Source organism: Sus scrofa, chromosome 1 (assembly GCF_000003025.6).
Source record: "Sus scrofa isolate TJ Tabasco breed Duroc chromosome 1, Sscrofa11.1, whole genome shotgun sequence".
Lineage (NCBI taxonomy): Eukaryota > Metazoa > Chordata > Mammalia > Artiodactyla > Suidae > Sus > Sus scrofa.
In genome coordinates this window covers 163691809-163713850 of record NC_010443.5, presented here as the reverse complement: position 1 = coordinate 163713850, position 22042 = coordinate 163691809, and the positions used below count along the sequence as shown (strand labels likewise).

At 35.5% G+C, this 22042-nt stretch overlaps 1 protein-coding gene across 1 annotated transcript in view; it reads left to right on the top strand.

Annotated features, from left to right (window-relative positions):
- Window positions 1-22042, top strand: part of DENND4A (DENN domain containing 4A) — a 128817-nt gene that overhangs the window by 76414 nt on the left and 30361 nt on the right. Inside the window, 10 exon segments of the mRNA XM_021100187.1 lie at window positions 213-431; window positions 1995-2140; window positions 12838-12971; window positions 15917-16052; window positions 16637-16843; window positions 16935-17063; window positions 17321-17462; window positions 17868-17996; window positions 20568-20684; window positions 21555-21683. Coding sequence (XP_020955846.1) covers window positions 213-431; window positions 1995-2140; window positions 12838-12971; window positions 15917-16052; window positions 16637-16843; window positions 16935-17063; window positions 17321-17462; window positions 17868-17996; window positions 20568-20684; window positions 21555-21683 — 1488 coding nt within the window.

The window sequence follows — 22042 nt, the reverse complement described above, 5'->3', positions numbered from 1 at the left end:
AAAGAGTTGAAGTAGCTTGAGCCCTTTTGAAAACACAACAAAGTTTTTTTCTTTCTAATTTGAGGTGTAATTAATATAGAGGACTGTACAAGTTTAAGAAATACAGCATAATGACCTGACTTACATATACAAATAGATTTATAATTGATGCCATTATGAACATTAGTTTTGACACTCTGGGGGAAAAACACTAACACTCTATTTCTTCACAGTGCAGCAGAGACCAAGAGATGATGGACTAATGGACTTAGCAATGAATGATTATGATTTTAATTATGGAAAGAGGTTGCACATGATAGATTTGGAAATCCAAGAGGCATTTTTGTGTTTCATGGCTTCTATTTTAAAAGGTTATAGATCATATTTAAGACCAATAACACAAGCCCCGTCTGAGACAGCCACAGATGCAGCCTCGCTTTTTGCCCTACAAGGTGAGTGATTGTATAGTACTACAGCTTTCATATTATTGAACTTAACATTGTGGTGATTCATTTGCTTTCTGGGTTAGTAGCTCATATGTATCAAAATATATATTCAGGAGTATGTGGCTCTCAACTCAGTCAGTAATCCATTTCCATAGGACTAGTTATTTCTTGGGCACATTAGATATAATCCCATTAGCAAAATATGCAGAAGAGACTATTTTGAAATGTACAAAGCTTCCTAACCATGTACCACTACACTCTGCTGTGTCATAAGTGTGTTACGATATTGACACTTTCAGCTTTCAGAGCAGCCAGGCAGCGTTGGGCAAGCAGAGGAGCCTCTGGTTTGGGTACCTCCAGGCTGGAGCAGCCTCACTTGCTTTACTTCAGCCATTGCCACAAAGTAAAAGAAGGGTTGGGAAGCCCTAGAGTACAGTTTGTTTCATAATAAACATTTTTTTTCTTTTTAGGGCCACAGGTGCAGCATATGGAAGTTCTTAGGCTGGGGGTCGAATCAGAGCTGCAGCTGGCAGCCTACACCACAGCCACAGTAATGCCAGATCATTATCCTACTGAGCGGGGCCAGGAATTGAACCCATATCTTCATGGATACTAGTCAGGTTTGTTTTCGCCGAGCCACAACGGGAACTCCTCATAATAAATATTTACTTTCTTTTGTAGTATTTAACATTTGAAAGATAAAGTCATTTAATAAGCATGTATTGAGTGCCTCCAAATGCTGGGCCATTGGGTATGTAATGGTTATGCAAAAGATGTATAGTCTCTGTCTGTCTCTCTCACACACACACACACACACACACACACACACACAGGAGACATGATTATTTTTTCCATGGAGCTTATAGTCAAGAAGATAAGCCATTTGAAAATAATATGAATGAACATTTGATTCACAACTTTAGATCACAGAAGGCCCTTCTGAGAAATTGACATATGAGCCATGATCTAAAAGATGAGTAGAAATAGCCAGGCAAAGGGAAATAGAAGATGTTTTATTATAGATAACAGTTTTTGCAGTGTTCCTGAGGCTGCTAAGAGTTTGAGTTCATGGGTACAAAAAAAAAAGGCCCACGTGTAGTGTAACTGAGCCTAGGGAGCAAGGTGAAGGGTGAAATTAGGAAATAAACTTTACTCTATTTCAGTAAATGAATACTAAAAGGGATATAACTCCTGCTTTGAAAAGTCATATATACACATGATATTATGAAAGAGAGCACCTTAGGTGCACATAGCATGCAACACATTTGGGGGAGAAATAGCAATTTCTAAAATGCTTTCAAGTTTATTGATTCATGTGTAATCTTCAAGGTAATGAGGGGACAACAGAGACAGTTCTGGATGAGGATTTGAAAGTTCTGGGTTCAAGTTCCCTTCCTGTTGCTCTTTGTCAGATCACTTCCCCTTTCAGGGGTCTTCATTTCTTTTTTTACAAGACGGTAGGGTGGGGGGTATAGATAAGAGAGTTGATCTAGTGCCTTCTAGCTCCAAAACTCTGTGAATCTATAAATAATATTATATATTCTGACATTACAAATTTATGTTGAACAGCTTTTTTAAGAAGTCGGGACCGGTCACATCAGAAATTCTATAACATGATGACCAAAACACAAATGTTTATTCGCTTCATTGAAGAATGTTCTTTTGTCAGCGATAAAGATGCAAGCCTGGCATTTTTTGATGATTGTGTAGATAAAGTAAGTAATAATATGTCTAGAAGTACCTTAACTTATTTTGTGTGACTGTTATAAATATTATGAGTTACAGTTTCTATTTATATCATTTACTAGCTTTTAACAAAATCTAAATTAATTCTATTTTATCATTGACCCTTTATTATGAAAGTAGTTGGTGGCCTGCTAGGTACTATATACATCACAACCTCTCAAGGGTGCCTTATAGGATTTTACTAAATCATGGGTTTTATTTTAGCAACCAGGTCTATAACCCTACCTGTCCAATTACAGACTATGAGAATTTTGTCCAAGCCTCTGGCCCTCTAATTTCAGCATGCTTAATCTTCACCTCTCCTTTTGGTCTAAGGTGGATTGTCACACACTGAGAGTAGATGTAGAACATAACATTTCACCTGAATATTTCTACTGTTTGGGAGTGAGTTTGTAGCATAAATTAAGTGAATTAATTCTACTATTTTGAATTCTTGGATGCGACCTTCCCTTCCTCATCCATCCTGCTGTCATTGAGTAGGATAGAGCAAGATGGGTATCTATGCTGGATAGAGAGGAGCTTGGGGGACAGTGGCCCAGAGGGAGGTATCAAAACCTTAATAGAGTGAGGAAGGAGAAGCAGCCTAGCATGGAGTGTTGGAGCACAAGCCAGGTGAAGGGAGCATCCATGCATGACCTTGCATGGAAGATTAGAGGACGAGAGTGTCCATGCTGGGGACAGTTTTGAGGGGTCAGAACCTAAACAGGATGCAGAGAGCAGCCATGCAAACATGAGGATGGCACTGAATGTCAGAGTCAGAGCAAGGTGAGGAGAGGGTCCCCAAGGGTAGGGCCAGCAATGGGGTGTCAAAGTTTGATGTGGATGAGGGAGATTCCAGCTTGGTGGAGGCAGGGGATTGGTGTGGAACGAGTTTTCAAAACAAATAAGGGTGAAGAAGTCATGTTCATAGAGGGGGAGTGGTGTTGGAGATGGGAGATTGTGACATAACAAGGTGATTGATCAAAGAACTAATTTTAGTACCAAATGTGTCTTATACAGATGATTTTCACCATTCAGGATGGAGTAGAAAAAAACACTACATTGGGAATCACAGCTTTGATCCCATCCCTCTACTTTAACTTTAGTCATTTAGTCTTTCTGTGTTGTTTGTTTACCTATGTTTAAAAATTTTGTGAGTAGAGATCATTATAACTTCATATTTCACAGTGTTCAGAGTAGTGTTGTTTGAACAACCAAGTAGGAAAAAATTCTGATGATTTTTATTCCAGTTCATAGATTAATAATTAGTTTGGCTGTATCATTTATGATGTAGAAATGTTGAACTTTGGAATGGCTTACACATGTGGAGAGCAGAAACAAGTCTAGAGCCTTGTGTATGGATTTACACCTTCCTTCAGATTAGAACACTTGAGGGATGATTGATGTAGAGAAATATTGTTTCTAGTGCTGATAGAGAATTAACAAGCTAAGATGCCCAGAAATAACCACCCTAGTCCTTAGGGAAAAGATGGATATATGCATTATTTGCTTAGAACTCAATTCATTTTCCCATAGAAACACTGATGTCTGTGGAGATTAGCTCTAGTTCAGATGATGCAAGGTTACAGTGCTGTGCTAGAAATGTATTAAATTTCTTTTTGGTAGATTGACGTTCTAACCACATTTTTGGACATTTCAAAGTCAAAATTTATTGAAATAAAATAAATAAATGCACCTTTGAAGTGTACAGTTGATAAGTTTTGGCAAATATAGATTTCCATATAACCAGGACTCCAAAACATACAACATTTTTGTTACCCCAGATGGGATATTGTTTTGGGAGTAAATTTTGAATAACCTATTTATAAACAGACTTTTAGACCCCTGTCTTTTTGTAAGTTGAGCTTTGGCTGTATAGAGCTTTGAAATCCTGTTTATTTTGAGAAGTAATGTCATAGTGCCTTGATAGTTTTGTCTTCAGTGTAGCATTGTACTAAGAATGTGGTTTTCAGCATTTTAATCAGATTTTTAAGCTTGCCCTGTTTGGTATTTATAAAGTTAAATATTAATAGAAAAAAACAAATAAATGGGAAGGTATGCTTTAAATAGAAAAGGTGTGCAGTGAATAGAAGAGTATGAGTTAAAGAATAATTTCTCTAAATCGTTTTTGTGCAGGAATAATTGTTAGTTTTGTAAATAAAAATGGTGCTTTTTGACTAGCATGCATCTTGCAGGTTTTTCCTTTGTGGTACAGGGCTTCCAATGGTCATCTCTGTACTCGTTGAGCTTCCCTTGTCAACAGTGGCCTCCATTTGTGTAAGAGCTATTCCTTTTGCCAGCTTAATTAACTGAATCACGAGGGACCAAATTAGTGACAGTGTTTTGCTAATAGCGTGCTTTAGCCAATAAATTTATTAATCCACATGGGAACACTGAATTAGTTGGAGGAATCCAGTTAACAGTGCAGAAGAGGGAAATCTTGTATTGTTCCCTTTTACTTTTTGGTCATTTTATGTTCACGAGTTTGTTTCAGCTAAGAGCTCATAGTATCACATGGTTGAAAAAATACTCATTAATGTTATAAGACATACAAGATATAATTTTGCTAGGTATCTAGGGTGTCATGTTCTAAGGAGGATATTTTATTACTGATAATTAATATTCTGTCTAGGATTTTTCTGAAAATGGGTCTCCTGCTACTTGACAAGAGTCAGTGTGGGGAATGATTAGAATAATTGCTTAAAGATAAAAATTCTGAGAAGTCTCAAAAAAGGAATAATCTGGAGTTCCCTGGTGGCTCAGTGGTAAAAGATCTGGCATTGTCACTCAGGTCACTGCTGCGGCATGGGTCTGATCCCTGGACCTGGAACTTTTGCATGCTGTGGGCATGGCCAAAGAAACAAAAACCTGTCTCTATCATCTATGCTACCAATAAAATTTTTTTTTAAAAAAAGAAACAATCCAATTAAGTAAATAATTATTGTTTCTAGGCAGACTGTTTTCCTAAAATACTATTTACTTACTCAAAGTCTAGATCTAACAAAATGTCACATATATAATGGATTAATGTTGTAAAGATTTTAATGGTTACTAAGAAAACCAAAACAAAGTTAACTCACCAAAACATAGTCACTTGTATTTTTTTTATTGTAATTCAAGGAAATATTTTTTAGAGAAAATAACAAAATATCACAAAATCCAAAATATATTTTAAAAACATTTATAAATCATTAGAATAGAGGTTAATTGTATTACTAGCATTTTTAATCAGAACTCTCTGAAACAGTAAATAATTATACAGTGCTATTACTACTTTTCCTATTTTAATACCACAATTTAAGTACATTCAGCACAGCAAGTCAGTGCTTGCTTTTAATCTGGAAATGGCTTTTGAATATCAGTACTTTAAATAGTCATTCATGGGAGGTTATTCCTTAGTTGAGTGACTTTGAGCTTAATTTTTTAAGTGGTCAGATCCTCTTACCCCTGGCAATTTATCTATGTAAACTAAATAATATTAAATAGGCATTAAGTGGTTAAATTAATCTGTGAGATTGAACAGAAATTAGACATGTTCCTCTTTTGATCATAGCCTATCCAAGCAGAAAACATTTAACTGACTTTAAAAAGCTGGAGTGAGTAATGCTAAATAGGAATAAGAGAAAGAATGTATGAGAGTTATTTGAGTTTCATTATGACTAATTTAAGAAACATGTGTTCTTGTTCTTCATATGATTATATTTTAAATCCTTACAATCTGTCCCTATAGGATGGGGCTTAACTAAAAGCAGTTTTGTGTAACAAATAGTCTGTTAAGGTTTTTCTTAGTCTCCCAAGCATCCCTTTGCAGTGTTTCTGAGCATATTAATGTCTTGTGAAAAAATATGAAGAGAATATGAAAATTATTTTAATTTTATCCAGCCGTGGGTGTTGGACTTTTTTCTCCCAATAGAGACAGATGTCACTGTGCTTTCCAAAAGACAGAAATGCCCAAATGATAAGTGTAGGTTTTATGACATGGCTGTTTTTGTAACATTTAAATAAGGTTTTATTAGTATATAAGTTAAGGGAAATATCTTTTGCCAAGGTACTGAATTTACAGAGCAAAATTTTATAATACTGAGAATTATAGCGGTTGTCCACATCCACAGGTGTTTTCCTGTTCAAACAAAGGCACTGGTCTGACAGGGAAAAGCTGTTAAATAAAAATGTTAAACCAGTGGTATTCACAGACAGGCAGTTCTCTTATGTTTCACTATGGAGATGGGAGTGGCTCCAGCTTCCTTTCCAAGGACCTTGGGTGCTTGGGTACTTGTTTTAACCTCTTTATTCTGGTCCATGTCTTCTATTTCTTTCTTTCCTTTTTTTTTTTTTTTTTTTGCTTTCTAAGGCCGCACTTCCAGCATATGGGAATTTCCAGGCTAGGGGTCAAATCGGAGCTGTAGCTGCTGGCCTACACCACAGCCACAGCAATGCCAGGTCCGTGCCACGTCTGTGACCTACAGCACAGCTCAAGCAGTGCCAGATCCTTAACCCACTGAGCAGGGCCAGGGATTGAACCTGCGTCCTCATGGATACTAGTCAGGTTTGTTACCACTAAGCCACAATGGGAACTCCCATCTCTTCTCTTTCATTGTCATTGCTGCCTTCATAATTACATTAACCCCGTTTCATTGGTGTGCAAATTGTTTGCATATAGATGTCATTTGTTCTTAGATTGCCTGTGAACACGATCCTACTAGGGACACCCATGATTTTGAGTTATTACTGACATATTCCTAATGATTTTTTTTTAAATGTTTTTACATTTGCTAACTGCCTTAGGTGTTCTCTGTTTTTATTGAAAGTTTAATTTTTTTTTAATGGCCACATGTGGAATCTCCCAGGCCAGGAGTTGAATCTGAGCTGCAGCTGCAACCTATGCCACACCTGCTGCAACACCATATCCTTAACTCATTGCCCTAGGCCAGGGGTTGAACCTGTGCCACCACAAAGACAACACAGGATCCTTAACCCTCTATGCCACAGCAGAAACTCCAAAAGTTTAATTTTTTAACTTTCATTAAGTGACTAACATGAAATGTGAAAAATAAAAGGGAGGGAAAACTTTATAAGCCCAGTGCCCTAATATCCATTTTGCATTTACTTTCAATGTTTTTTACGTAATTTTAATATACATCCTAATTTTTTACATAACCAAATCGTAGAAGCATTTTTAATATTGCCAAGTCTCTAAATAGTAAATTTTCATTTTTTTACCACAGTAAAATGTAGCATAGTTTAAAAAGCCAAATCATTTTACAAGGCTTAGTTCCCATTTTTTCCCATTCCTAATTTCTCCAAAGGCAACTACTTTCTCTTTCAGTCCTTATCAGTCATTTACCTTAAGATTTCCAAATAATGTGTTTTTATTGCCGCTTATTCTTTTATGTATTATCTGCTAATGTCATATCTACCATCACCATAATTCTCCCAATGTAGTTGGTCAAGTAATTGTTCAGTGTTATTATTAGCACTTTGTATATAATCATAGATAGGTTATATATATGTGTGTGTATAAATTGTATGTATGGTTTTGTTTTCCCTGACATTAATAGTTGCTGTGTTTCTTTACAACGATTTGTGTTTGTGTCTACTGTTAATTCATCTCCAAACACTTCTATGAAGGTGAAAAATCTAAAATCTCTCAATTTTTCTAACATATCAGGTAATCTATCCCTTTGACTTTTTTTTTTTTTTTTTTTTAATTCTTCCTGGTGCCTTCCAACTTTGTGTTCCAGTCTGAACTGATCGCTTTTTAGTCTATCACCCTGGTTTTCCTTAACCATCATCAGTTACATTGACCTCTCTCCAAAGTTGGATCCCTTCTTTTCTGGCTTCAGTAACTTCTTTCTTGGTTTATTTCTTTGTTATGGTGAAGCACATCTTTCAGTAATTTAGTGAGAAAGAGTACATGGGAGGTAGGTTTCTGATGCCCTACCTGTTTGCAAATCTCATTATTCTTTCTTAATTCTTGATGGCTGATGTAATTCTTGGTCAGATGTAAAATCTGAAGGCATTACTGCATTGTCTTCTAGCTTCAAATGTTATTCTTGAGAATAACATCTAATCTAAAGTTATCTTGATTTCTGGTCTTCTGTGCCTGATCTCCTTTTATGTCTGGAAGTATTTCAGATTCCTGGTGTTCTGAAATTTCACAAGGATATGTCTGGTGTCAGCCTTCTTTTCTTCGCTGAGTTGGATATGTGTAGGTCTTTTTAATCTAAGGACTTATATCCTTCAAATTCTGGGGAATTCTCTTCCATTTTTTTTCTTTAATTTTTTCCCTCCATTTTCTCTGTTCTCTTTTCCTGAAACACCTATTATTTATATATTGACCCTCCGGGCCTGATCCACTTAATTTTTTCCATCCCATTTTCTGTCAGTCTCATTCCTCTCCACTTTTTGGGAGATTTCTTCAATTTTATCTTTCAAACTTTATAGTATATTTTTTACTTCTACTGTCGTATTTGTAGTTTCAATAAACACCTCTTCATTCTGTGAATGTTCCTTTTTTATAACATCTTGTTTCATGGATGTAGGCTTATTAATTTATTCATTTTGAAGGTTTTCCCCCCTTGCATTGTCTCTGTTTCTTCTGAGTACCTGATAATATTTATTTTACTCTTTTTTAAATTAATTGTTTTTGTGTATGTGACTTTGGTTTGGTATTCGTTGTCAAGTATGAGGCACAGAGAACTCATTGGAGCTCTTTCTAGGAACGTGAGGCTTGGAGCTTCCTTAGGTAAGAGATTGATGACCATAAAGGAACTCAGTTATTTCATTAGAGTCCCTGTTTGATTAGAATCTGTAATTCTTTTCAATTTAGGCTGCATAGTTTCCCCAAGAGGTAACTCCAGTCATTAGCCTGGAGTGCATAACCCTGACTGCAAATATTCCAAGAGCTGAGTGGGGAAGCTGAGATTTTCCACTTGAAACATGTAGGCATTTTTACTCACTCCAACTGTTTTTATTAGCCTCCTTCACCTTCTCCACCTCTGCCTAGTGTCCTAAATTCTAAAGTCCCTCTCTTTTGCTCAGAAAGACCCAATTCTGCTATTTTGGAGAGAGGGGTAATGGTCTAACTATACGGGATTGGGCAAAGGATCTAGAGTTCTTTTTTTTTTTTTTTTTTTTTTTTTGGTACCCAGGCTAGGGGTGTAATTGGCCCCATAGCTGCCAGCCTTCACCACAGCCACAGCAGTGTGGGATCCAAGCCACATCTGTGACCTGTACCACAGCTCACAGCAACACTGAGTTTTCAACCCACTGAACAAGGCCAAGGAATGAACCCATGTCCTCATGGTTGCTAGCTGAGTTCGTTACCACGGAGCCATGACAGGAATCTGGATCTAGAGTTCTTGAATAGAGGCTTTTAAACTGATTCTCCCATTCATCCCCACTTGCCCACCCTTCTTCAAGGGCAAGGTGTTTTTTCATTCCTGATCTTGGTGATGCTCTGTAGAGCAAAATGGCTGGCTTTTTGGCTGTTCTCCTCTACCCCTCCCCAGTGCCAGCTATGTGGCTTTCAGCTTTCATAGATCATATCAAGCTACTTTGCAGCTTCTAAAATGTTTTGAACCTAGCTCTGCTGTTGTTGTCTCTCCAGTTAATTTTGTTTTTGTTGTTGTTGTTATTTAATCTCTTTGCTCTCATTTTGGTGAGATTTCAGGAGAGAAAAGGTAAATCATTGTGTTTAATTTGTCTTGTTCAACCAGAAATCTTTACTCTGTTCATTTTTAATGATTATATATTTCATCTATTTACCATGCTTTATTCAATTACCTATTTTTGACATGTAGATGACGTCTCATTTATTGTTACTACAATCCTACAAAAACCATTTTTCATACCATTTTTCACATTAGGTTATTTTCATACCATTTTTCACATTAGGTTATTTTCTCAGGACAAGAATAAGGTGGATATGTTTAAACATATCTTATTTTCTAAGAAAAGACTACCAAGTTTGAGTACCAGTAGGGTCTGTGATTATCAGGTTTATAATATTTACTGTATTATTGCTAGTTTTATCACATAAAAGTCTTTTTTTCCTGTCTTTTTAGGGTTCACCCTCGGCACATGGAGGTTCCCAGGCTAGGGGTCAAATCAGAGCTGTAGCCGCTGGCCTATGCCACAGCCACAGCAGTGCCAGATCCGAGCCACATCTGAGACCTACACCACAGCTTGCAGCAACACTGGATCCTTAATCCACTGAGTGAGGTCAGGGATGGGACCCGCATCCTCTTGGATACTAGTTTAGATTCATTTTCTACTGAGCCATAATGGGAACTCCTAAAAGTCTTTTTGATAGGCTAAAAAGGAAGATACCTTCTTTTATACTCATTCATTTTTAAATACCCTTCAACAGAATTCAAATAACTGCTTATTCTAAAAGTGGTATAGGAGTTCCCTTTGTGGCTCTGTGGTTAACAAACCAACTAGGATCCATGAGGATGCAAGTTCCAACCCTAGTCTCGCTCAGTGGGTTGAGGATCCAATGCGGCCGTGAGCTGTGGTATAGGTCATAGGTGCAGCTCGGATCCCGTGTTTCTGTGTCTGTGATGTAAGTCTGCAGCTGCAGCTCTGATTCAACCCCTAGCCTGAAACTTCCACATGGCTCAGGGGGCCCTAAACAGCAAAAAAAAAAAAAAAAAAAAAAATTAGAAAAAGCAATATAGTCTACTTTGTTTTAATTATTTTGAGCATTTATTACTTTTGTATTTTTAAAAAGTACATAAAAGTACATATTCAGGGAGTTCCTGTCATGACTCAGTGGTAATGAACCTGACTGGTATACGTGAGGATGCAGATCCAACCCTGGCCTTGCTCAGTGGGTTAAGGATCTGGCGTTGCCGGGAGCTGTGGTGTAGGTCGTGGTCGGGTCTTAGATCCCACTTTGCTAGGGCTGTGGTGTAGGCCGGCGGCTGTAGCTCAGATTAGACCCCTAGCCCAGAACTTCCATATGCCACAGGTGCAGCCCTAAAAAGACAAAAAAAAAAAAAAAATTCATTATTTTAATTGAAAAACAAATAACAATATAAAGTAGAAAATTAATTTCCAGTAATACCATTACCCAGAGGTAACATTTTGATAATTGTGTACATGTGTGTCTGTGAGTGAGAGAGAATATGTACACACAGAGATATATCTATGTAACAGATTCAGACATGCTCTTTTAAAAAATTAGAATCATACTGTGTACATACATATATGATTTAGTAATCTTATTTTTCATTTATCATTATTTTGTGAACATTTTCTCCTGTCATTAATTATAATTCTATCCCTATAAATCAAAACTCTGGGCTGACCTATTAACACATGAATAAGAAGTGTTTGTAGCATGATGTAAAACCAAAACCCACCAAAGATAGATAAAATTTGACAATATAAAATTTTAAATTTCTGTTCAAGAAAAGCTACCCATAAAGAAGATTGTAAAATGATCAAATTGAGGAAAAATATTTGCAACATACAGGACAAAGGTCCATTATGTATTTAGAGCTCCAAGAAATCAGTGAGAAGCTGACTTCTCTGAAAGGTAGAAAAGTATATAACAGGAAATACACTAAATTAGAAATTCAGATGGTTATTGAACACATGAAAAATGCCAATCATAAAAGTAATTTTAAAATGAAAATTTAAAAAATCATGATGTAAGTTTTTATCTACTGGATTAGCAAAAAATAAAGAGAATGGTATTTATTGCTGACTAAGATGTGTATAAACACATATCTTGTACGTTGCTGGTGGAAAAATAAATTGTCATGAACTTTTTTGGAGAGAAAAAAATTGTAATTCTGACACATCTTAATTGTTGTCTAGTTCACTGTATGGATACACCATTAGCAACCATTCTTTAATCTTGGAGATTGCAGCATGTAAAACTTCAAAATTATAACCAACAGTTTATGTAAGAAAACTCTGAGTGTATTCAACTTTAAAAGTTAGAAAAATTTCAAAGCTATCCCTTTTCTTTTTGAGCTCTTTTGGAGAGGTTTAGACTCCATGAAGTTTTTATTTTTTATGACTATTACCTTAGCATAGAGTATCGAGGAGTAACAGTACTACTAAAGTGCTTTCAATATTGATGTGACTAGAAGTTAACTCAAATGTGCTTCTATGTGTCCTGGAACAACTTAGGAAAATTTGTTATATTTAGTGTAAATAAGAGAACCCAGCATTCTCAGTACACACACGTACACATACGTATGTATGTACTTTTTAAAAAATATTATTTCTTGAATAAATTTTCCCATTATTCAAAATGCAAAATAACATTAAAAGTTGTATATTGGGAGATCTGTGTCCTGTCCCATCCTTGTCCACTTCCTTCATCTCCCTTTAGCCATATAGGTACTTTTTTCTTTAGTGTTCTTCAGTATATCTTTATGTGAATATAAGCAAAAAATGAGTATGTGCTCTTATTTTTCCTTCTTTCTTATTCAAAAGATAGTATACTATATACAGTGTCCTGCATCTTATTATTGTCACTTAGTTGTCTTGGAGAGCTTTCTATGGTGGTGCCTAGAGAACTTAGTCATTCTTTCTTTTTTTCTTTCTTTTTTAAAAATAACTCCTTAGTATCCAGTTGTGTAAATGGTTTGTTTAACCATTCCCCTATAGATGAACACTTGGCTAACCAATGTATTTTTTTTAATGTATGTTTTTTAAACTCCTTCAGGTGGATATGGACAAGAGTGGTGAAACGCGACTTATAGAATTGGATGAGTCTTTCAAAAGTGAACATACTGTTTTTGTAACACCACCTGAGATCCCCCATCTTCCCAATGGTGAAGAACCCCCTTTACAGTACAGGTATTCAAGAGGCAGAATGTTTGAGATTGAAAGAGAAGCAATCCATCATCTGTGACGTAGCTTTCTAAGGACTGTGGTATTTTCAAAAATCCAAACTTTACAGATCCCTAATTTTTAGGTGGTAAGCAAGCTTATCCCACATCCATTATTAAGTTATGAGGTATAAGAAGAAAAGTATATAATTCTGCATCATATAAACTGCATAGGTATATAATTCTGCATCATATAAACTGCATAGATATATATTCTCATAAATGTTGATTAAATTTAGTTAGGACCCTAACCCATCAGAATGTAGCACATTTATTAGACATTTTTGACTTTTGTTTCTCACTAAGGCTGGTTTCCTCACTTGAATTCTTTTCGCCAACACATACTGAGTAATGTAGCCTTGGTTTACAAAAGGATTAAATTTAATTTAGAGCTGATATTTGTGACCTTGATTGGGATGATATAAATTTTTAGGCTGTTAATTTTTCCAAGAGTTTTAAAGTCAAGGAAATTCAGGACTTTTGGAATTGGTCATTGCTAATTTAGTAAATTTGGCCAGACACTGTGCTAAGAGTCTGTTATATAGACTTGAATAATCCATTGTTGCTGCTTTCAAGTCTAGTGAGAAAGAGAGAAAAGCCCTGAGCACAGTGATAGGTTATGAGAGGGGTAGATTTATTATACATCTATCTAGATATACAGATATGCATTTATATAACATTTTTTATAACTAAAGGTAGTTTCTAGTATGCCATTAAAATGGCATTTCCTTTTAGATGTTAATGCTTTTTAAAATTCTCCAATAATAATTTCTTACTTTATTTAAAGATTCTAAAACCATTTCACATCTATCATTCACTAGGTCATAGTTTGTTATTTTCATTGAAAAGGGATTTTTCAGGACATAAATTCAAGATTAAATTTTTCCTTTTACAAATGGAAAAGTAGTGTAACAGATGTTTATAAGTATTGATTGAATCATAAACCACTTGATTCCTACCCTTAGTTTTTAATCTATTGATGATGTTGCTCATCAATTTTTACAAGTGTGACTTTTCTCAAAGAGACTTAAAATATTTCTCATAATTTCTCTTTTTGTTTTTCTTTCGAAGCAAGATCCCACTTCTTCTTTTTTTTTTTTTTTTGTCTTTTTGCCTTTTCTAGGGCCACACCTGCAGCATATGGAGGTTCCCAGGCTAGGGGTCTAATTGGAGCTGTAGCCGTTGGCCTACGCCAGAGCCACAGCAACGCAGGATCAGAGCCACATCTGCGACCTACACCATAGCTCACAGCAACGCTGGATCCTTAACCCACTGAGCAAGGCCAGGAATCGAACCCACAACCTCATGGTTCCTAGTCGGATTCGTTAACCACTGAACCACGACAGGAACTCCAAGATCTCACTTCTTTTATCTCTTTTTTACATTATACTTCTAATACTTCTTTTGGTAGATTTTACTAATATAGTTTTGTTTTTCCCTTTGTGCTTTGGTTTAACTTTTTAATTTAAAATTTACCTTTAGATTTAATCTTTTAATAAGAAAATTACTTAGCTTAAAAAGTTCCCATTTTTAAAATAATCTAAGTCATTTTTTTCCTTTGAGGCTACTGATATTATTTTGGTGTCATCATACCCATCATTAGAAAAAACCTTAAATATCTTTAATGAACACAGTGGATCCTCTTAGTAAGAGATGACTCATATGCTTACACTGTTTGTATAAAATGATAAGACAGTAAGTTTCCATAAGATACACGGAATGGTCTTATTATCACACCATGTACATAGAGTAAATTTTTTAAGGGACATGGTTTTCCTGAACTTCTTTGCTGGTTTATTCCTACTTAATATTTAATCATTTCTACTATTTTCTTTTTCTACTGGCTGAACCCCCAGCATATGGAGGTTTCCCAGGTCCAAATGGAGGTACAGCTGCTGGCCTACACCACAGCCACAGCAATGCCAGATCCTAGTGGCGTCTACAACCTACACCACAGCTCATGGCAACGCTGGATCCTTAACTCATTGAGCAAGGCCAGGAATCAAACCCATATCCTCATGGACCCTAGTCAGGTTCATTAACCTCTGAGCCAATGGGAACTCCAAATATAGTTTATCTTTTATTATAGATAGTTTTCTCCTTCATTAATTAAAACTATTTACATACCTTTCAGGATATTATAATGTAGGTACGTTTGCTGCTCAGGGGCTTCTTCTGTTCTTTTTAGCATGTCTTTTTCCAAGCTACTGCTACCTTTTAAATGCCCCAAACACCCTGCTTTAGCACCCAAATTAGGCCCACCTCCTCATAGAGTCATCCATTGTAATTTTTCTCTCTCTCTTCTCCAACCTCTTTGGTTTTATTTCTCATAAATGAGTCCCTGAATTTGCTTAGCTAACCTGATAAGCCCATTATGATAATGTGAGAGCTTGTCCTGGTTGACTTACATTATTCGCATCTTTTTAGGAGGAAGGTTCTACAGTAATAAATTCATCCAAAGCAACGATAGTAATAACTGTCCTGTTGGAAAGAGTATTGATTTGGAGGGGCTTTTACCGACTGTCATATTATCTTATATGTTCACTATGTATTTATATAAATACTAACTTACAGAGTTTGCTTGAGTTACTTTGGAGTTTGATGTCATTCAGAATTTTTTTTTTTTTTTTTTTTTTTTTTTTTTTTTTTTTTTGGAGTTTTGATGTCAAATTCAGCAAGATTTAAGTATATTTCACCTTTTTTCCTCTAAAATAGATACTTGAATCTATACTTGGCTATTATATTTTTAATTACTATTGTAAGAAAAGCTTATTAGCATGAATATTTATTGATTATATATCATAGTCTGATGGAGATAGTTAAAATAAGAAGTTACTGCCCATATTTTTTTTAGCTTGTAACCAGTATGTTCATCTATGTGTACTTGAGATTTTTTTTCCTTTTCAAAAACAGCTATAATGGATTTCCAGTTCTTAAGAACAATTTGTTTGAGAGACCTGAAGGATTTCTGCAAACAAGAAAGAGCAATTTGCCTTCAAAATCCAGTAGTCCTAGTAGCCCTTCTCCCATGTTCAGAAGAACAAAACAGGTACTTGATGATTTTGTAGTCTTCATGTAATCATGTACTAGAACAAAAATAAATATGATATTCATCTTCTCTTAATATACTTTACTACCCCAAATTAGTAGATTATTGTGTTCCCTGAACCATTCTAAGATAATTCTGAAGTACTCTGACTTCAAAAGTTAACTAGTTCTCTTGTCCTAGAACTTTATTTTACATATTGTATAATATAAATTCAAGCATAGGCTTGAGTATATATTAATTATAGACAGATTTTATAAGGGAAACATTATAAAAGCCTGTGAGTTGTACTTATTCAGTTAAAGAAGGATGCTTTTTTTTTTTTTTTTTTTTTTGGGTCTTTTGTCTTTTTAGGGCCACATCTGCAGCATGTGGAGGTTCCCAGGCTAGGGGTCGAATTGGAGCTGTAGCTGCTGGCCTATGCCACAGCCACAGAAACACCAGATCCTTAACCCACTAAGGCCAGGGATCAAACCCGCAACCTCATAGTTCCTAGTTGGATTCATTTCCACCATACCATGGTGGGAACTCCCAAGAAGAATGTTTAAATGTATAAATTTATTAAGATCCTTGCATTTTTTTTCTAGGAAATTAAATCAGCCCATAAAATTGCCAAGAGGTATTCTTCAATTCCTCAGATGTGGTCTAGGTGTCTGCTGCGTCACTGTTACGGACTATGGTTTATTTGTCTCCCAGCTTATGTGAAAGTATGTCATTCAAAAGTCAGGGCTCTGAAAACAGCATATGATGTTCTTAAAAAAATGCAGTCCAAGAAGATGGATCCACCTGATGAGGTAACAGTTATCCTTTAAAATGCATTATTTTATTCCAGACCTATATATAGATAGATATTTTCTGTACACTTTTGGAATTACTGTGTTCCAGGTGTGCTACCGGATTCTCATGCAGCTCTGTGGACAGTATGATCAACCAGTTCTTGCAGTTCGAGTGCTTTTTGAAATGAAGAAAGCTGGTATTGACCCCAATGCCATTACTTATGGTTACTATAATAAGGTAATTACTTTGACTTAATGGAGAAAGAGTATAATTTTTGTGATTTTACAACCTTGATTTAATGGCAGAAGTGATGTGCAGGTTATTTGGCATTTGTTTTAGAGTATCTCAAATATATTTTGTAAATCAAGTAAGATTTTTCTGTTCTATTTTGTGTTACACAGTCCACTTAGATATTCTTTGGATTAACTCTAAAGCTGATGTGTGTTCATTTGTAAAAATATTTTACTAATTATTTCATTTTGTTGAATGAATAGGCTGTTTTGGAAAGTACCTGGCCTTCCAGGAGTCGTAGCGACTATTTTCTTTGGACAAAAGTGAGAAACGTTGTCTTAGGAGTAGCACAGTTCAAAAGAGCTTTAAAGAAACATGCACATTTATCACAAACAACTCTCTCAGGTAATTAAAGGTTTTTAAGGGATGCATATGTTGTATTTTTCTTTCAAAGTAATTGATAGTTATACTTCGCACTTTTTAGAAATTTTAATTAGCTTCGAAATATTGAATGTTTTCCAGTTTCTGTTGCCATTAAGCAAATTCTAACATTAGAGTATTCTTCCCATGTAAAAAACATAAAATTTTGCTTTTTTTTCTTGTAACTGTCAAATTATCAACCTTTGGTAGTCTTGTTTTAGTATTCATTAATAATGCACAATTGGTTTCTTTGTTACAGTTGTATTTTGCTAATTAGACGGCACTTTTCATGTTCAGTATTAGTAGATTATTAGCTTGAGCAACAAACTAATGTGTATTTTTGGTATCTCCCTGAGTAGTAAAATGCTGTCAAATTGTGTTCTTAAGCAGATGGCAGTGACCTGGATGCTGTTAGTCATGGCAGCATGGATAGTGGTCATGGGACACACACTGTGGAGCAGGCACCTTTTAATACGGGTTTAATCAAAGTGTATGCTTCTGATGATAGATCTAGCACAGGTTTGTGTGTGCTTATGTATACATTTATTACGATACATTTTAAAAACTAGGTTTGCTAGACTGTCTTTTTTTTAGATTTTAATTTTCATTGATATATTTGTTAAGTGTCAGTTTTTAATTTTATATGGTAGGCACTTGATTTGATATTGTATTTGATAACTATGCAATTTTATTCGTTCTTTACTTAAATAGAAATGAAAATGTAGAAGAGTTTATTTCAGTATCTCGTCCATGATAATCCCATTACCGTTGGATAGCACACAGGTCTCTATCACTTCATTTTCTTAGGATAAGTTCTTTGTATTATGAATGTTACTAGAGGCTTTTTTTTTTTTTTAAAGAAACTTAGATTCCCTGATCTGAGTTAATAATACCATATCAGCACCAATTTTCAGGATTTAATGATGTCCCATGTTTCATGTGAGATATTGGGGGAAGCTGGATAAAGGACACAGGAACTCTCTGTACTGTTTTCTCTTTGCAACTTTTTGTGAGTCTTCAACTATATAAAATTAAAAAGTTATAATGAAAAAAATTTAAATATATATAAAACTTATCACTTTCTGGCACCGAAGATGGCATTAATTTCATTAAAATATAAGATTTGGAATTCTCTGTTGGTGCAGCAGTTTAAGGATCTGGAGTTGTGACTGCAGTGGCTTGGGTCACTGCTGTGGTGTCGGTTTGATCCCTGGCCCAGGAACTTCCACATGCCATGGGTGTGGCATGTTTATACTTAAGTTTTATGTAACTATTATCAAAACTGACACACTAGAAAATATATTATTTGAATAATCCTGTCCTTTTCATTATTACATTATAAGAATTAGACATGACTTTTGAATATAGTTAGTATAAGAGCTACCTATTAATGGACAGAAACTTTAAATTTTAAAATCCAAGTATTAATAATAAAATATGAAGCCTTCTATCTCTATAAATTTTAACATTATTTTGGTCTTCCTCTTTTTATGCATACTTTTAAGAGTAATAAATATAAGCTATGTGTGCTGTAATTTTCATAATTCTTCATTGGCTGGTTTTATTTCTTGTTCATGCAATTGTGAACTTAGAGTTGTAGTAGTCATCCTCAGTTGTAGTAGGCATTATCTCTTATAAAGATGAAGAAATCTTTTTTTTGTTTGTTTTTAACTATGGCCTTTAAAAAGGCTATTTTAAAGTGATGCAGAACCTAATATAATCAAGAATTTTATCAGTATTATCTTCACATCTTTTAGTTTGTAGTTTCTTTGGAAATAGAGCTGAAACTTTGATTAGAAAAAATACACACTCAAAATTATAACAAAGATAATAAAATAAGTACCTAATGGTACTCACTATAATTTCTTTAGATAGTTCTTTGCAAGTTCATAAAACCATTTTTATATGTAGTCTTTCATATAATCATAACAACGTTGTATATTATAAATCTGGAAACTTGAGATTCAGACAAAAAGTTTAAACGGTTTACTTAAAATCATGTCTCCTAAGATAGAGACCTAGAATTCAAAACCTTATGTTTTGGCATTCCCTGGTGACCTAGTGGTTAAGGATTCAGCGTTGTCACTGTCGTGGCTCAAGCCTAGGAACGTCTTCGTGTCACAGGCATGGCCAAAAAATCCCCCAAACCAAAAAAACTTATGTTTTGATGCTAATCTAGTGAAAACAATTTGCTGAAAATTATAGAGAGCCTCTTTTAACAGAACAGTGTATTAGAAGTTTTCTTGGAGTTCCTGTCGTGGCGCAGTGGTTAACGAATCCGACTAGGAACCATGAGGTTGCGGGTTCGGTCCCTGCCCTTGCTCAGTGGGTTAACGATCCGGCGTTGCCGTGAGCTGTGGTGTAGGTCGCAGATGCGGCTCGGATCCCGCGTTGCTGTGGCTCTGGCATAGGCCGGTGGCTACAGCTCCGATTCAACCCCTAGCCTGGGAACCTCCATATGCCGCGGGAGCAGCCCAAGAAATAGCAACAACAACAAAAAGACAAAAAAAAAAAGAAGTTTTCTTGATGCAGTGTTTGCTTTTCTCAGTAACCTTAACACTAGATTTTTTTTTCTAATTCCCATGTTGTATTCACTTGCAATTTCAGTAATTATTCAGCTGAATTTTCAGAAAAACTAACTACTTATCAATAGATTTATATAAGCCCATTTTTTTGGTAAGACCATTTAGACATTTGGCTCCAGTGATCTGTGTGTGAGTGTTCTGAGTTCCCTGCAGATTTTTCCTCTCTGTTGCTTAGTTGGATCTCACACCTTCATCTAGAAAATTCATGGACTTATATATAAATGCTTAGTTTGTCTGTGTCTTTTGAAGTCTAGATGTAGTGAACATGCATAGTTACTTTTGAATGCATTGTTGAACTGACAATAAATTATTTTCTGATTATCCCTTTCTTGTGTTAATAAAAATGGGGAGGAGCTAACAAAATACTGCTTTCAATTGGAAGTTATCCAGAAAATTTTCTAAGAGTAAATCTAAACACCAATGTGTTGCTTCTAATTCCAGTTCTTCTCAGTAAAGAAGTTTATGATAAACAGCATAGGATTTTTTTTTCTTTTTCTTTTTCCAGGTGGCCAGTCTGATCTTGGATATAACTCATTATCTAAGGATGAAGTTAGAAGAGGGAATACATCTACTGAGGACATTCAAGAAGAAAAAGATAAGAAAGGAAGCGATTCTAGTTCCTGTAGGTATTAAGATGATATTGTATAAAATTTTGAACTTACATTAATAAAAAATACAAGTGACTTGTGTTGCTGTCATGGCTCAGCGGTAACGAACCCAACTAGTGTCAGTGAGGATGCCGGTTCAATCCCTGGCCTCACTCAGTGGATTAAGGATCTGGCATTGCCTTGAGCTGTGGTGTAGGTCACAGATGTGGCTCGGATTCTGTGTTGCTGTGGTTTAGGCCGGCAGCCACAGCTCTGATTCGACCCCCAGCCTAGAAACTTCCATGTGCTGCAGGGCAGCCTAAAAAGACAAAATAAATAAATAAATAATACAAGTGACTTTAAGCATCAAAGCACTAATTTTATTTTTCATTTTGTTTTTGTAACTCCTCTTTTCTCCCATTATAAGCCCTCTCCACCACCTAATGTTCCACTGTACAGATCCTTCACATGTGACGTGTGCAGGCTCAGTGGCAGAACACTCTCCAATCAAATGCTGTTCTTATAGTGGAAATATGTATTTCTTCAAACAGCAGCTCTTTTCTGGGGCATACCAATATTTTTATTTAGTTTTTTTTAATGGTCTGTGACTTATATTTTCCCACTTACCTCCACCTATAAAAAGCAGTGTTTCACAACCAAAGAAGAAATATAAAATGTATGCATGGACCTCATGCATGACAAGTACTTAGTTGTTTGATACACACCTTGGGGACTCAAATAAATGGAACCACGTATTTGTAATTGACAAATAGATAAAGAGGTATTCAGTATTTTCTTATCACCTATTTTCAGGTAGAAATATTTAGAACTAAAAGCTACTTCTCTTTATGGCTCTTCTGATGTATATAGATTTCATCTTAACAATTGCATTTTAATCTCTACAGTGTCAGAAAGCGAGAGTGCAAAAGGAAGTGCTGATTGTCTTCCTAAGCTCGATTATCAAAGTTCTTCCAGTATAGTTCGCCTCAATAGTAAAAATAACAATGCTGATAAAATATCAGGAGAAAGCACAGGTAAGTTGAATAGTGTACCTCTTGGTATGCAAAATAATTTGTGTCTGATTTCTAGTGTTTTGTTTGTTTGTTTTTTAGGGCCGCACCCACAGTATATGGAAGTTCCCAGGCTAGGGGTCGAATCGGAGCTACAGTTGCCAGCCACAGCCACAGCAACATGGAATCTGAGCCATGTCTGCGACCTACACCACAGCTCATGGCAATGCTGGATCCCAACCTACTGAGTGAAGCCAGGGATTGAACCTGTATCCTCATGGATACTAGTGGGATTCATTTCCTCTGTGCCATGACGGGAACTCCTTAGTGACTTTTTTTTTTTTTTTTTAATTCTCCAGCATTATTTTTTTTAATATTTTTAC